Raw genomic sequence first — 12,889 nt, forward strand, 5'->3', positions numbered from 1 at the left:
TATATTGTCAATAAATTGAGAACAGGAAGTGAACAAAAGTTTTAGCAACTGTTATGTAAAAGAAAAGGGGTAGGATTAAATAAGCTCTCCTTCTTCCTACTCCTTTTCGAACTTGTTGAAAAGAGAAACTGGAGATTGTGATGTATCATGTTGTATGCTTGCATGTTCGAAATAAACTCAAACTCAACTCAACTCAACTCAAAATGGAATTCACGCCTTCTTACTGAAGAGAAGCAATCCACTTTGCACACGTTTAATCGATCAGCTTTTCATCTGCTATCAAGTTTGCACATGTTTTAGTACACGCGAGCCTTTAGTAAATAAGGACCTGTGTCCAACTCCAACCTGGAAAAGGGGATTGCACTTTGTCAGGCCTCTACCTTCACACCTGTTTAACGTGGGTGTCCCACCTGAAGACCAAGTTAACCACAATAAGGTGGCAATCTCTCAAGAGGGAAACTAAAAATGAAAGTAAAATAAAGTATCCTTCATTCACATTTAATCAATTGTCACAACATTTATCTTAACTTGATGGCCTGATTCTTCAACTGAAATTAACCTTAAGTAGGAGTTCACACACAATAGTCACTATTTACAAAATGTAAAGGTACAATAGCCTTATGAATAATAAAAAAAACAATCTTCTCAAACTAGTTTATATCATCATGTCAGCTGAATCATGCCTCAAAGTTTCTACATTCTCAACTTACCTACACAGAGAAACAACAGCAATGCCCGCTCTCTTGACAAAGTAATGTTTTTTTTTAAGTTGTGTTTTCCTGTACCAACTACCGTATTTTTCTGACCAAAGGGAGCACCGGATTATAAGGCGCATTGCCGATGAGCGGGTCTGTTCATATCTATTTTCATACAAAAGGCACACCGGGTTGGTTATAAGGCGCATTAAAAGGGTCATATTATAATTTATTTTTCTACATTTAAAATCATTCCTTGTGGTTTACATACTGTAACATGTAATGGTGTTTATCTGGTCAAAATGTTGCATAGATTATGTTTTACAGACCATCTTCAGGCCGCTTTTTGACCGTCTCTTCAGAATGATTTTGTAGGTGGGTCTCATTCACATGGCTCCAGTTCGAAGGCGTCTTCTCCCCGTCATCTTTGTTGTACCGGTGTAACGTGTAAGAACGGGAGTCAAAGAAGGAGTGTTTTAATGACATTCAGAATTTACTTAACTTAATAACGGAGCAGCATCTCCTCATCCGTGGCTCACTAATGCAACAACGACGCCTGAAATGTGTACCGTGACTAAACGTCCGACCGGAATTCTCTAAAAATAACTAAAGTTCCATAAGTGAATTATGAAAACGCACTATACCAGTAGTTTTCAGCGCCATAGTGAACTACTGATAAATAAAAGTTAGAACTTTACGCTACTTTATATTATAAATGGCAACAGCAGAGGATGAATGCACCACAACAAGAGACTGGAGAAAAAGGAGCTTATTGACTACGGTATCAGCGTGGACTACAATGGCAGATGCGCGCAAATTTTCGAGAATGCAGATCCCAAATACACATCAGCAAGAACTAATAGGTAAGAAAAGTTGGCTTTGCATAATATTGTGAGACAAAACACCAGTTGATGTCTACTAATTGATGCCATTTTGGGGTCCTTATTAAGTTTTGGGTTTGCTTGCTAACGTCATCTTGCAGTGCACACATATCTCTTATGTGTGACTGCCATCTACCGGTTACACTTATCATTACACTATGTACCAAATAAAATTGCTTCAAGGTCAGTAGGCACAACCAGAATTAATCCGTACATTAGGCGCACCAGGTTATAAGGCGCACGGTCGATTTTTGAGAAAATGAAAGGATCTTATGTTCGCTTTATCGTCCAAAAAATACTGTAACAGGGAGTCAACAATTCCCTGTTCTTTGAAATTATATATTTTTTTAATTGTGTTCTCTGATCAGTAAGCATGTAGACACTTGCAGCGTGAAGAAGTTGACATTGTATATTAACGGACAGAAAGCAACGCACGTAGACGATTACAGTATGGGGAAGTTCACACTGACACAAATAATGGTAGCGTACATGTTTGTTTTCATCACCGTTTAAACAGGAATAGCAACTGATGGCTCTTTTCAACACAACACCTGAAGCAGCAGATACACACAGCTTTAACTTACAGTTGTGTCAATACCACGATTAATGGCTTGCCCGCATATGGCAACATATCGTGCAAAAATAAAACGTGTTCACACATTGCGATGTAGAACACGACACACGTTAAACCCACACCTGCCGGTGAGACATTCAACTTGAACTTCCTCATCTCAGAAGGAAAAGCATCTGATTGGCCCACCTTTGTCGCTAACTCCCACCCTGTGTCACAATGTACAGAGGGTGGGAGTGATTGGATATATTCTGAATTATCCTACCAATCTACATAACGTAATTAAATATTATTGGAATTAGTTTCTGACAACTTTTAGTCTTGTCTTAAATTCGTTGACACTGGTTTAGTGAGGGCCGAGGGGAGTGGTGTGTGCGTGTATGTGTGTATATTTATGTGTGTGTATATGTGTGCGTGTGTGTCCGCGTGCGTGCGGACACTCTGACACATCGAAAGGACAGAAAACAGGGAAGATGATATTATACGAGTGTTGTAGCGCGTCCCTTTTTCAACAGATTTCTACGGTACTGGCATACTTTTGTCAACTTGTCATCAATATATTTTGTGGATATATTAAAATATACTTTCTATACTTCAAACATTTTGATTTGAGGAGGCAAGACATTTATTTTCTTGCCCCTGCATAGAGCATGTGTTCTGCATTTCCTCTAATAGTGACTGTCAATTTGTTTTTTGTTTATTTACTCAACTGCAGCGAGCACCCTATCAGCGGTGTGACCCTCATTCAGCAAAATTCTTTTTTGTATTGAATTTTTGGAGAGTACAATTTTGCCTGTAAATATTCTCATTCACTCAGGTCGATGTAGTGCATCCATCCATCCATTTTCTACCGCTTGTCCCTTTTGGGGTCGCGGGGGGTGCTGGAGCCTATCTCAGCTGCATTCGGGCGGAAGGCGGGGTACACCCTGGACAAGTCGCCACCTCATCACAGGGCCAAAACAGATAAACAGACAACATTCACACTCACATTCACACACAAAGGCCAATTTTAGTGTTGCCAATCAACCTATCCCCAGGTGCATGTATTTGGAGGTGGGAGGAAGCCGGAGTACCCAGAGGGAATCCACGCAGTCACGGGGAGAACATGCAAACTCCACACAGAAAGATCCCGAGTCCGGGATTGAACTCAGGACTACTCAGGACCAATGTTCCCTCTAATTTTTCATGTTTGTGAGCAAACGCAAAAACTCCCTGAGCATTCAGCGGAGCCCATGTGAGCGAGGTCAGACGTGCACACTGTGGCTACACCAGCAGCACACCTGTCCCAAACCTGACTAAATAACAAGTTCAATCTCCATCCATCCATCCATTTTCTACCACTTGTCCCTTTCGGGGTCGCGGGGGGTGCTGGAGCTTATCTCAGCTGCATTCGGGTTGAAGGCGGGGTACACCCTGGACAAGTCCCCACCTCATCGCAGGGCCAACACAGATAGACAGACAACATTCTCTTATTATTACAATCAAATGACAGCAGTCATTTCCATGAGATTATTTTCTAATATACTGTAAGTGTTTAGTCCCACTTACAATGACAATAACAAAAAATATTGTTTTTCATGAACTGTGTACTTGTATTGTTTGTCTGGGTGGAGGTCCTGCTTTGGAAATAATGTGTACCCCTTTCAGACATTGCATTCAGTTCCCATTAAAACATTCACATGTTGCACAATGAGATGTAAGCAGGGGATCATGTGTACATTCCTGCAACTTCCTGTTTGTAAAAAATATATATTTTTATTAGTATTTATTTAATATACTAACAGTATTTCATGATTAATATTTATGAATTAAGATTCCTAATAAATGACACTAGAATAAGCACACATTTGATTGGTAAATCATAGTGTAACGACCTGGAATGACACTTTATGTGTGGTGTTGGAGTTGTCCGACTTTTTGTGTGGCTGTAAACGCATCACTGGCTAAGTGCCATATGTGCATGTGTTGGCGAAAGAGCGAGCGGCTGCTGTTGATATAACAAAGTTGGTTTTGGTCTGGTTTGTACTGCAGAAAATGACCAGTTTGCTATATATCATTTTTTTTTTACTAATGTTTTGGTGATGTGTTTATGGCCGACAATAAAGAGTTTTGCTCAGTTAAGTGATCGATGGAATTCATGTCCTCAAAGCGTCTCGACAGACGTTACAATATTTGAACAATGATGACGAAAACTGTTTTCTCTGTCGTGTCAGTGTGTCGAAAATTGTTATGCGCTTATTTTTTTATTTGATTTTGTGCGTGGCATAGACTTGCCGTGCGCAAAGGACGCTTGAGCAGTGCGCAATTGCACAGGCGCGCACCTTAGAGGGAACGTTGCTCAGGACCTTAGTATTCTGAGGCACATGCACTAACCCCTGGTCCGCCGTGCTGCCCGATGTAGTGCAGTGGTTCTCAATTATCTTGTGTTACGCTCCCCCCGCAGGAAGAAGAACATATTTCACGCCACCCCAGTCTCCACCTTGATTATAAATAGTATAATTTGTCTATGAAATTATTACAACCATATCTCTGCATAACGTTGTAAGTTTATTAACATTAAAGGAAACAACATACAGGCCTTTCCTCGTCTCCCACCGTGGTTACAGTGAAGCCAAGTGCTACATACGCTTCATCATATTCTAGTACGGGAAAAAAAGGCATGTTCCCTGAAGTCACACGCTGGCATCGCACCGTGCCCCCCAGGGGGAGCACGCCACATTTGGCAGACGATAGAGCTTTTAATACTATCTTGATAACGCTTGTTGATAACACATTCTAGCTGTGTCACGCAAATTTGCTAACAACAGTGTCCTCAGCGCAATGTAGCATCCTAGCTAGCGATAATGTCCTGCCACGGTGCATGCTTCTAAATCATTAATCCTCGCCTCGATGGCGGCAAATAAACTGTGTTTCTAACAAGTACCATTATCACTACAAGACAAAAGATAGCTAAACATGCAACATTACACATTGTGGGAGGACACAAAAAATGAAAGCTAACTGCTAAAGTAAAGATCTTGAATGGGATGGTCACAGCGATACAAATATCGACAGTAACAATCCCAAGTGTAGTATCAGCATATCATCTATAATACAGTAATTAGATCGATATTTTTTTATTATTTAAAAAATGTTTTTGTTTTAGTTTTTGTTTACAAATTCAGGAAGTAAAAGCCAATAACAGTTTTTGCTTTTGTTTAGTTTTTTTCACTATTATTTAATTACAAAGTATGTATGAAATAAAAGGGAAAGTGTTCAAATATTAATTGATACTGTGTGATTACATTAGTGTTCAAAAATGTTATAATTTATTGATCCTGAAAATTTTAAGTAGGAATATTGCTATGGCCAATATCGCCGCTGTAACTACTTGGCATTGGATAGATACCCAAGTTTGTAATAGTGCCCAAAACGAATGTAAACTATCCAAACTAAAGAACAGGTGCTTATTGTATTTTAACAGAAGTGTAGATAGAAACGTGTTACAACAGAAAGTAATAAGATAGTATCAGTAATTTAGCAAGTACAAAGATGCAATTCGTTATCGCATATGTCAACAGCTAAATTAGGAGCCTTTGTAATCTGTTTTGAAATAGTTCTATTGTCATTTACCTGCCAAAAAATCTATCATGATATGTGTTGTTATTGCAAAAGGCTCCAACATATATCACAATATAGATTTCAGGCCATATCGCCCATCCCTACATAGAAGACATTTCGCCTCTCATCTGAGCAGACTTCATGCTCACAGACTTAGATAGGACAGCTCTAGTCTGAGGCCATGGTGCAGGACCCAAAGTATTTATCCTTCAAAAGTGGGCACATGCCCACGCAAGGATAGTTCCGCTTTATTGGGGTGCGAAATGACAGTTGTTAAGATACTTTGGAGTGAGACCTCTGCCAGCACAACAAATAATCATTGACATCACAATATATTACAATTGATTATGATATACATAGATTACACTCCTTTTTGCTCACACTACTCCCACTACATAATTAGCCCCTAAAAACATTAACTTTTTTTTTTTAATCTATAATCTATTTCAGCATTACAGATGCCAGGTCTGCTATGTGGGCAGTATGTGACATTTACAGTTACACATGGAGGTTTCAATCATAGTAAAGGTAAATGTAGCCTACTTAATGATTGTAGTCTACCGGGAGACGTTCATACCTGTGGTAGATGGTGTCAGTCATCTCACACCAGGCTCTGGCTCTGTCCACTGCACAGCCATCAGAGTCAGTGCACTGTTCAGTCAGGCAGAGATGATATTAGTTGATGATGCATACTCAATGTTTGTGTCCGAGCTCTGATACTCACGCAGTCTACCAGCATCTTGCCCAGCTCCTTGGCTCCCACGATGCTCTTAGCCAGCTCCAGAGGGTTGGAGGGTCGGAAAACGTCCACGGAACTTACCGCCACCTGGGGAGGCTTACCTAGTGCGGAAGGGACACATTTACGAGACAGTGTGAGAAACAGCGAAGGGGACACATTTACGAGACAGTGTGAGAAACACTCTCACCAGTTCAACATTAATCTACCATACATTCCGGACTATAAACCGATACTTCTTTCTTACACTTTGAACCCTGCGGCTTATAAAATGGTGCGGCTAATTTATGAATTAGTTAATTGCAAATGTTTTGTGTTCAATCGTGTTCACTAAACCCAAGCAGAAGACTGATATTGCGTGTTATTGTTTGTGCTGTGCTGCCATCTTTTGGATAAGTTCGAGTGCTGCGAGTTGAAAATGTACTTCCTGTTTTGCCTTAAAGAATAGAATAGAATAGAATTGAAAAGAAAGTACTTTATTGATCCCTGGGGGAAATTCAGCTCCACAGTTTGCTCACAATAGAAAATAATAATAATAATAAATAATCTAATATATATATTATATCATATATATAATATATAAATAATATTAATAATTAATTAATAATATAATTCTACATTTAAGTGCTGTCAAGAAGGAACATATGCATTATGCAGTCTGATGGCTGTCGGTATGAAGGACCTCCTGTGTCGTTCCGTGTTGCATTTTGGGAGTCTGAGCCTTCCACTGAACGTGCTCATTCTCTCTGCCAGGTCCGAGTGTAGTGGGTGGGAGGTGTTGTCCATAATGGCTAGGAGCTTTGCTAGACTTCTCCTCTCTGACACCACCGCCAGAGAGTCTAGCTCCACTCCCACCAGGTTACTGGCCTTCTTTACCAGCTTGTCCAGTCTGTTTGCATCCCTCGCTCTCAGCCCACTGCCCCAGCAGGCCACGGCGTACAAGAAGGCACCCGCCACCACCACCGACTCGTAGAACATCTTCATCATCTTTGTACAGACGTTAAACAGTCCATATCGATTCTGCTCAAAAGGATTCTTCATTCATCACTCTAAGCAGCACGGCACTCGTTATGTCAATAACGAGTGCCATTAAATGAATATTAATAACAGAAAGAAACAACCCTTTTGTGCGAATGAGTGTGAATGAGTGTAAATGGGGGAGGGAGTTTTTTTGGGTTGGTGCACTAATTGTAAGTGTATCTTGTGTTTTTTATGTTGATTTAATAAAAAATAAAAAATATATTTTTTTGGTTGGGGACCACTGATCTACATCATAGCATTGCTAGTTATTGGTAGAACATATAGGATATTTGATACAGCTGTAATGTTTGGGATTGTCTAATTTTTGTCATAATGAGCACATAGAAGTGAGGGTCTTACCAGTGCCAAGGGAAACAACGAGACCAAGCTTCTTGATTTCAACTCCGTGGCCCTGAGACGCGGAAGGGAACGTTACTGGATGTCCGATTTTTGTTTATACAACACTCATTCAAAGAAACAGTCACCTCTGCTTTGAGAACTTTGTAATACTGATGGATCTCTGACATGGCATCTAGCGTGGGGTTGTTGGCCAACAGTCCGCCATCAAGGAAGCGTCCCATTGGGCGGAAGTAGGTGGGAGCGGCGCCACTGGACCGGGCAGCTCGCCACACTAGTTGCTCTTATTTCAAGAGAAAGCAGAAAAACACTAACAGTCTGTCAAGCGCTTTGCAGGCATGCAAACACACACCTTCCTCAGTCAGCTTCCTACGTTTACTGGCAGACTCCACTGTGTATCCTACTAGCAACACATCCTCACTCTCCCATCCTGCAACAACACGGCTGGCACACTACGCACACGCACACACAAGAAGCACAGTCGGCACGCGTCTTACCTTGCGGAATGGTGAGAGGCTTGAAGGTGGCCGTGGTGGCGTAAGGGGACTCTCTTTGTAAGAAGGGCGGGTCGTAATTCCTAAAAATGTGGAGCTCTCCCGGATGGCGGTCTGCTAAAACACTGGTCACCATCACTCTGTGGAGGAAGAAGAGGAAGGGTGAAGCTTAACATTATGACTCCAAAACCTAAATCTTATGGAAATATAGGCCTCAGGAGTCAATCAAAACATGCAGTGTTTGAGACTTAATTAAAGAAATACCTTTAGAACAACACTATGTGGCAGTATCACTTTATCAATCAATTAATCAACGTTTACATATATAGCCTTTAATCAAAAATGTCTCAAAGGGCTGCACCTGCCACAACAACATATTCAGCTCAGATCCCACGTAAGGGCAAAAAAACCCTCAACCCAATGGGAACAACGTGAAACCCTGGAAGGGACCGCAGATGTGGGACACTGGGAATCATTAATAAGCCGGAGTTCTTTGAACACAGATTTCTGGCCAGGACATACGGTACAATACAATCAGCAGGAAAGGATGGAGCTAAATCATTTACTTTTGTACATACGCAGTAAAACCTTAAAGTCGCATCTGAAATTCATAGGAAGCCAGTGCAAGTGAGCCAGTGTATGAATATTATGATCAAACTTTCTTGTCCTTGTCAAAAGTCTAGCAGCCACATTTTGTACCAACTGTAATCTTTTAATGCTAAACATAGGGAGACCCAAAAATAATAAGATACAGTAATCGACACGAGACGTAACGAACGCATGAATAATGATCTCAGCATCGGTGGTGGACAAAATGGGACACATTTTAGCGATATTACAGAGATGAAAGAAGGCTGTTTTAGTAAGACTCTTAATGTGTGACTCAAATGAGAGAATTGGGTCTAAGATAATAGCAAGATTCTTTACGAGTCGCTTTGTGTAATTGTTTGGTTGTCATATGTTAAGGTGGTATTATTAAATAAGTGCCAGTGTCTAGCAGGACCGATAATCAACATTTCCGTTTCCTTAGCGTTAAGATGCAAAAAGTTGCTGGACATCCATTGTTTAATATCATTTAGACACACCTCCAGGTGACTACGATCTGGTGTGTTGGTCAGCTTTAGGGGCATGTAGAGTTGGGTGTCATCAGCATAACAGTGAAAGCTAACACCGTATTTCTGTATGATGTCACATAGCGGCAGCAAATAAATACTGAAAAGTGCAGGGCCAAGAACCGAACCTTGTGGAATGCCGCACGTTACCATAACATACTCCGAGGTCACATTGTTATGGGAGACGCACTGCAACCTGTCAGTAAGATAGGAGGTAAACAAAGAAAAGGCTAAGTATATCATACCAATACGTGTTTTGATACATTCTAATACAATTTTATGATCAACGGTATCGAAAGCAGACCTAAGATAAAGTAGCAGCAACATGGATGACGCATCAGCATCCATAGATAGCATTAGATCATTAGTAATTTTTGCGAGGGCTGTCTCCGTAGAGTGATTTGCCCTGAAACCGGACTGAAAGGGTTCACAGAGATTGTTGGACGCCAAGTGTTCATTTAGCTGCTGTGCAACAATTTTTTCGAGGATTTTCGAGCTAAAGGGAAGGTGGGACACCTGGTGGTAGTTTACCATGAGGTCAGGATCGAGGTTAGGTCTTTTGAACAGAGGATGAATAACCACTTTTTTGAATGCTAGAGGAACAGTACCAGAGGAAAGAGGTGAGTTAAAAATATTTAGCACTGATGGTCCTAATATTACAAACATCTCCTTGATAAGTTTCAAAGGAAGTGGGTCAAGTAAACATGTTGTTTGTTTTATCCCATTTACAAGTTGCAGGAGTTCCTCTAATGTTTTTTCTTCAAATAGAGAGAGATTATTTTGGAGGGCAATATCCATCGTACATATATTTGTATCTGCGTTAATAGAACCCAGTTGGAGCTGTGACGTGTTATCTTTAATCTCCATTCGAATTAGTTAAATTTTCTGAGTAAAGAATTTCATAAAGTCATCAGTCGAGTGGGTGGAGCTACTGGGGGAGTCCATTGTTGGGTTAGCAATGCTACTGTATTGAACAAATATTTAGGATCTTTTTTATTGAGGCGGATAAGATTGGAGTAGTAATTAGCGTAAGGTAAGCGCTTCTTTATAAGTCATAAAACTATCACTCCATGCTTGATGAAAAACCTCAAGTTTAGTCGCACGCCATTTGCGTTCCAGTTTAAGAGCTCTGGTTACTTCTGTGAACCAGGGGGTACAGCTTTTTGGGACCTTTTTTTAGCTTTAGCGGTGCTATACTATCAATGGCGTTGTGCAGGGCATCGTTAAGGTTGTTAGTGAGGTTATTGATAGAGCCCACATAATTTGGGAAAGGAGAGTAGTTTTACTTTGATTTAGGTGGTTAATTTATTATTTATAAACAGTTAATAATATTTTATAACAGTTAAGAATATTTAAAAAAATCTTAAAAAACAATTTGTACAGTCACAAACAAAAGCATTAGGGGATGGTTACAGCTTGACACTGAAACAGACTAATTGTATATATGTTTTATTTGTTCCAGACCATTACACATTCAAAAATGTTCAGTTCATTCATCACACGCATGCTTAACATTTTTTGATTTTGAATTACCACATTTCCAGGAATTCCACCTTTTTCCAAGACATGTTCCCCACAATTGTAATGAATAAATAGACAATTTTTCAAAAGTCCACATATCAGAGTCAAATATTTTGTTAGTTCACTCTGATAGGATGTTTACTGTTATCATATTTAATTTTTAGCTCATTTTGAAGCCATACACCTCAGATTCAAATAGTGTGTTACTTCAGGCATGTCAGCATGTTAGCTCATTTTGCAGGTGTACGCCTCAGAGTCAAATATAAAATGTTTCTTGCATGCTAACTTTTAGCATACTTTAGCAACTTTTAACGTAGCATGTTACTATGCTAGCTTTTTTCGCTTACTTTACCAGTATACAACCAAGAGTCATATATTGTGTCACTTAACCCTATCTGGCTAGCGTGGTAACTGTTTGCATTTCAGTTCCTCTTCAGCTTTTCAGCCTTTATGCGCAAATTCTACTGAAATAATAAGAAATTACAAGAGCCATTTCTTACTGGAAAAACTGTGAGAAATTCCCTTTACACATTTTGTTTTAAAATTTGAAGTCTACCAGTGTCATGGAACTTGGATAACAATACCTGGGATACTGGACATCTGTCATTTTGGTGTTCTCTCCGAATTCATTCTTCAGGAAGTCCTCCAGTGGGGCCGACTCGTATGGTCGAGACCCTTTGAACACCTGCTCCTTCATCCTGAAGTACAAGCAGCGGAGGTACTCCATGGATTTCCCTGCACGTTTGAAGCAGCGTTGTCATCGTGCTCGCGCTGAAATATAAGATAAGGAACAAAAAAGAAATCACAAACCGTGGACTACAGCCAGGGCCAGGATTCCACCTGTGCTGGTGCCAGCCACCCAGTCGAAGAGCTCTCTCGTAGGCCGGCCCGCCTCTTTCTCCAGGGCAATTAGCATCTGGATCAGAACCAGCCCTTTGATGCCTCCTCCATCCAGACACAGCAGTCTGTCAATTCTGCAGAGGAGAGGAGAGACCTCACATTTAATTATCAATGGAAGCCTTTCACACAGTGAAACACAATCTGCTTAAAGGCCTACTGAAACCCACTACTACCGACCATGCAGTCTGATAGTTTATATATCAATGATGAAATCTTAACATTGCAACACATGCCAATACGGCTGGGTTAGCTTACTAAAGTGCAATTTTAAATTTTGCGCGAAATATCCTGCTGAAAACGTCTCGGTATGATGACGTCAGCGCGTGACGTCACGGATTGTGGAGGACATTTTGGGACAGCATGGTGGCCAGCTATTAAATCGTCTGTTTTAATCGCAAAATTCCACAGTATTCTGGACATCTGTGTTGGTGAATCTTTTGCAATTTGTTCAATGAACAATGGAGACAGCAAAGAAGAAAGCTGTAGGTGGGAAGCGGTGTATTGCGGCCGACTTCAACAACACAAACACGGCCGGTGTTTCATTGTTTACATTCCCGAAAGATGACAGTCAAGCTTTACCATTGGCCTGTGGAGAACTGGGACAACAGAGACTCTTACCAGGAGGACTTTGAGTTGGATACGCAGACACGGTACCGTGAGTACGCATGCAGCTGTGGCTTCCAAACATTTGATCGCTTGCCCGTACGTGCGTGTTGCTATGTGCATGTCACGTACGTAACTTTGGGGAAATATATGTGCTGTATGAACTTTGGGGAGGTGAACGGTACTTTGGGCTGTGGGATTGAGTGTGTTGTGCAGGTGTTTGAGTTGTATTGGCGGGTTATATGGACGGGAGGGGGAAGGTGTTTGTTATGCGGGATTAATTTGTGGCATATCAAATATAAGCCTGGTTGTGTTGTGGCTAATCTTGTGTTTATTTACTGTTTTAGTCATTCCCAGCTGAATATCAGGTCCCACCCGCCTCTCACAGCATCTTCCCTA

The 12,889-nt window shown here is 40.8% G+C and overlaps 1 protein-coding gene across 3 annotated transcripts in view; it reads right to left on the reverse strand.

Annotated features, from left to right (window-relative positions):
* Positions 1-12,889, reverse strand: part of pla2g6 (phospholipase A2, group VI (cytosolic, calcium-independent)) — a 33,503-nt gene that overhangs the window by 6,971 nt on the left and 13,643 nt on the right. For 2 of the 3 annotated variants that reach the window (XM_061983855.2, XM_061983853.2), the window contains 8 exons: positions 11,798-11,961; positions 11,572-11,722; positions 8,358-8,494; positions 8,213-8,290; positions 7,989-8,143; positions 7,864-7,915; positions 6,472-6,587; positions 6,325-6,398 (listed from right to left, as the gene is read on the reverse strand). In XM_061983855.2, the coding sequence (XP_061839839.1) occupies positions 6,325-6,398; positions 6,472-6,587; positions 7,864-7,915; positions 7,989-8,143; positions 8,213-8,290; positions 8,358-8,494; positions 11,572-11,722; positions 11,798-11,961 (927 nt within the window). The remainder of the gene's footprint in view (positions 1-6,324; positions 6,399-6,471; positions 6,588-7,863; positions 7,916-7,988; positions 8,144-8,212; positions 8,291-8,357; positions 8,495-11,571; positions 11,723-11,797; positions 11,962-12,889) is intronic. The other variant, XM_061983854.2, reaches the window with a different exon arrangement.

Source organism: Nerophis lumbriciformis, linkage group LG25 (assembly GCF_033978685.3).
Source record: "Nerophis lumbriciformis linkage group LG25, RoL_Nlum_v2.1, whole genome shotgun sequence".
Lineage (NCBI taxonomy): Eukaryota > Metazoa > Chordata > Actinopteri > Syngnathiformes > Syngnathidae > Nerophis > Nerophis lumbriciformis.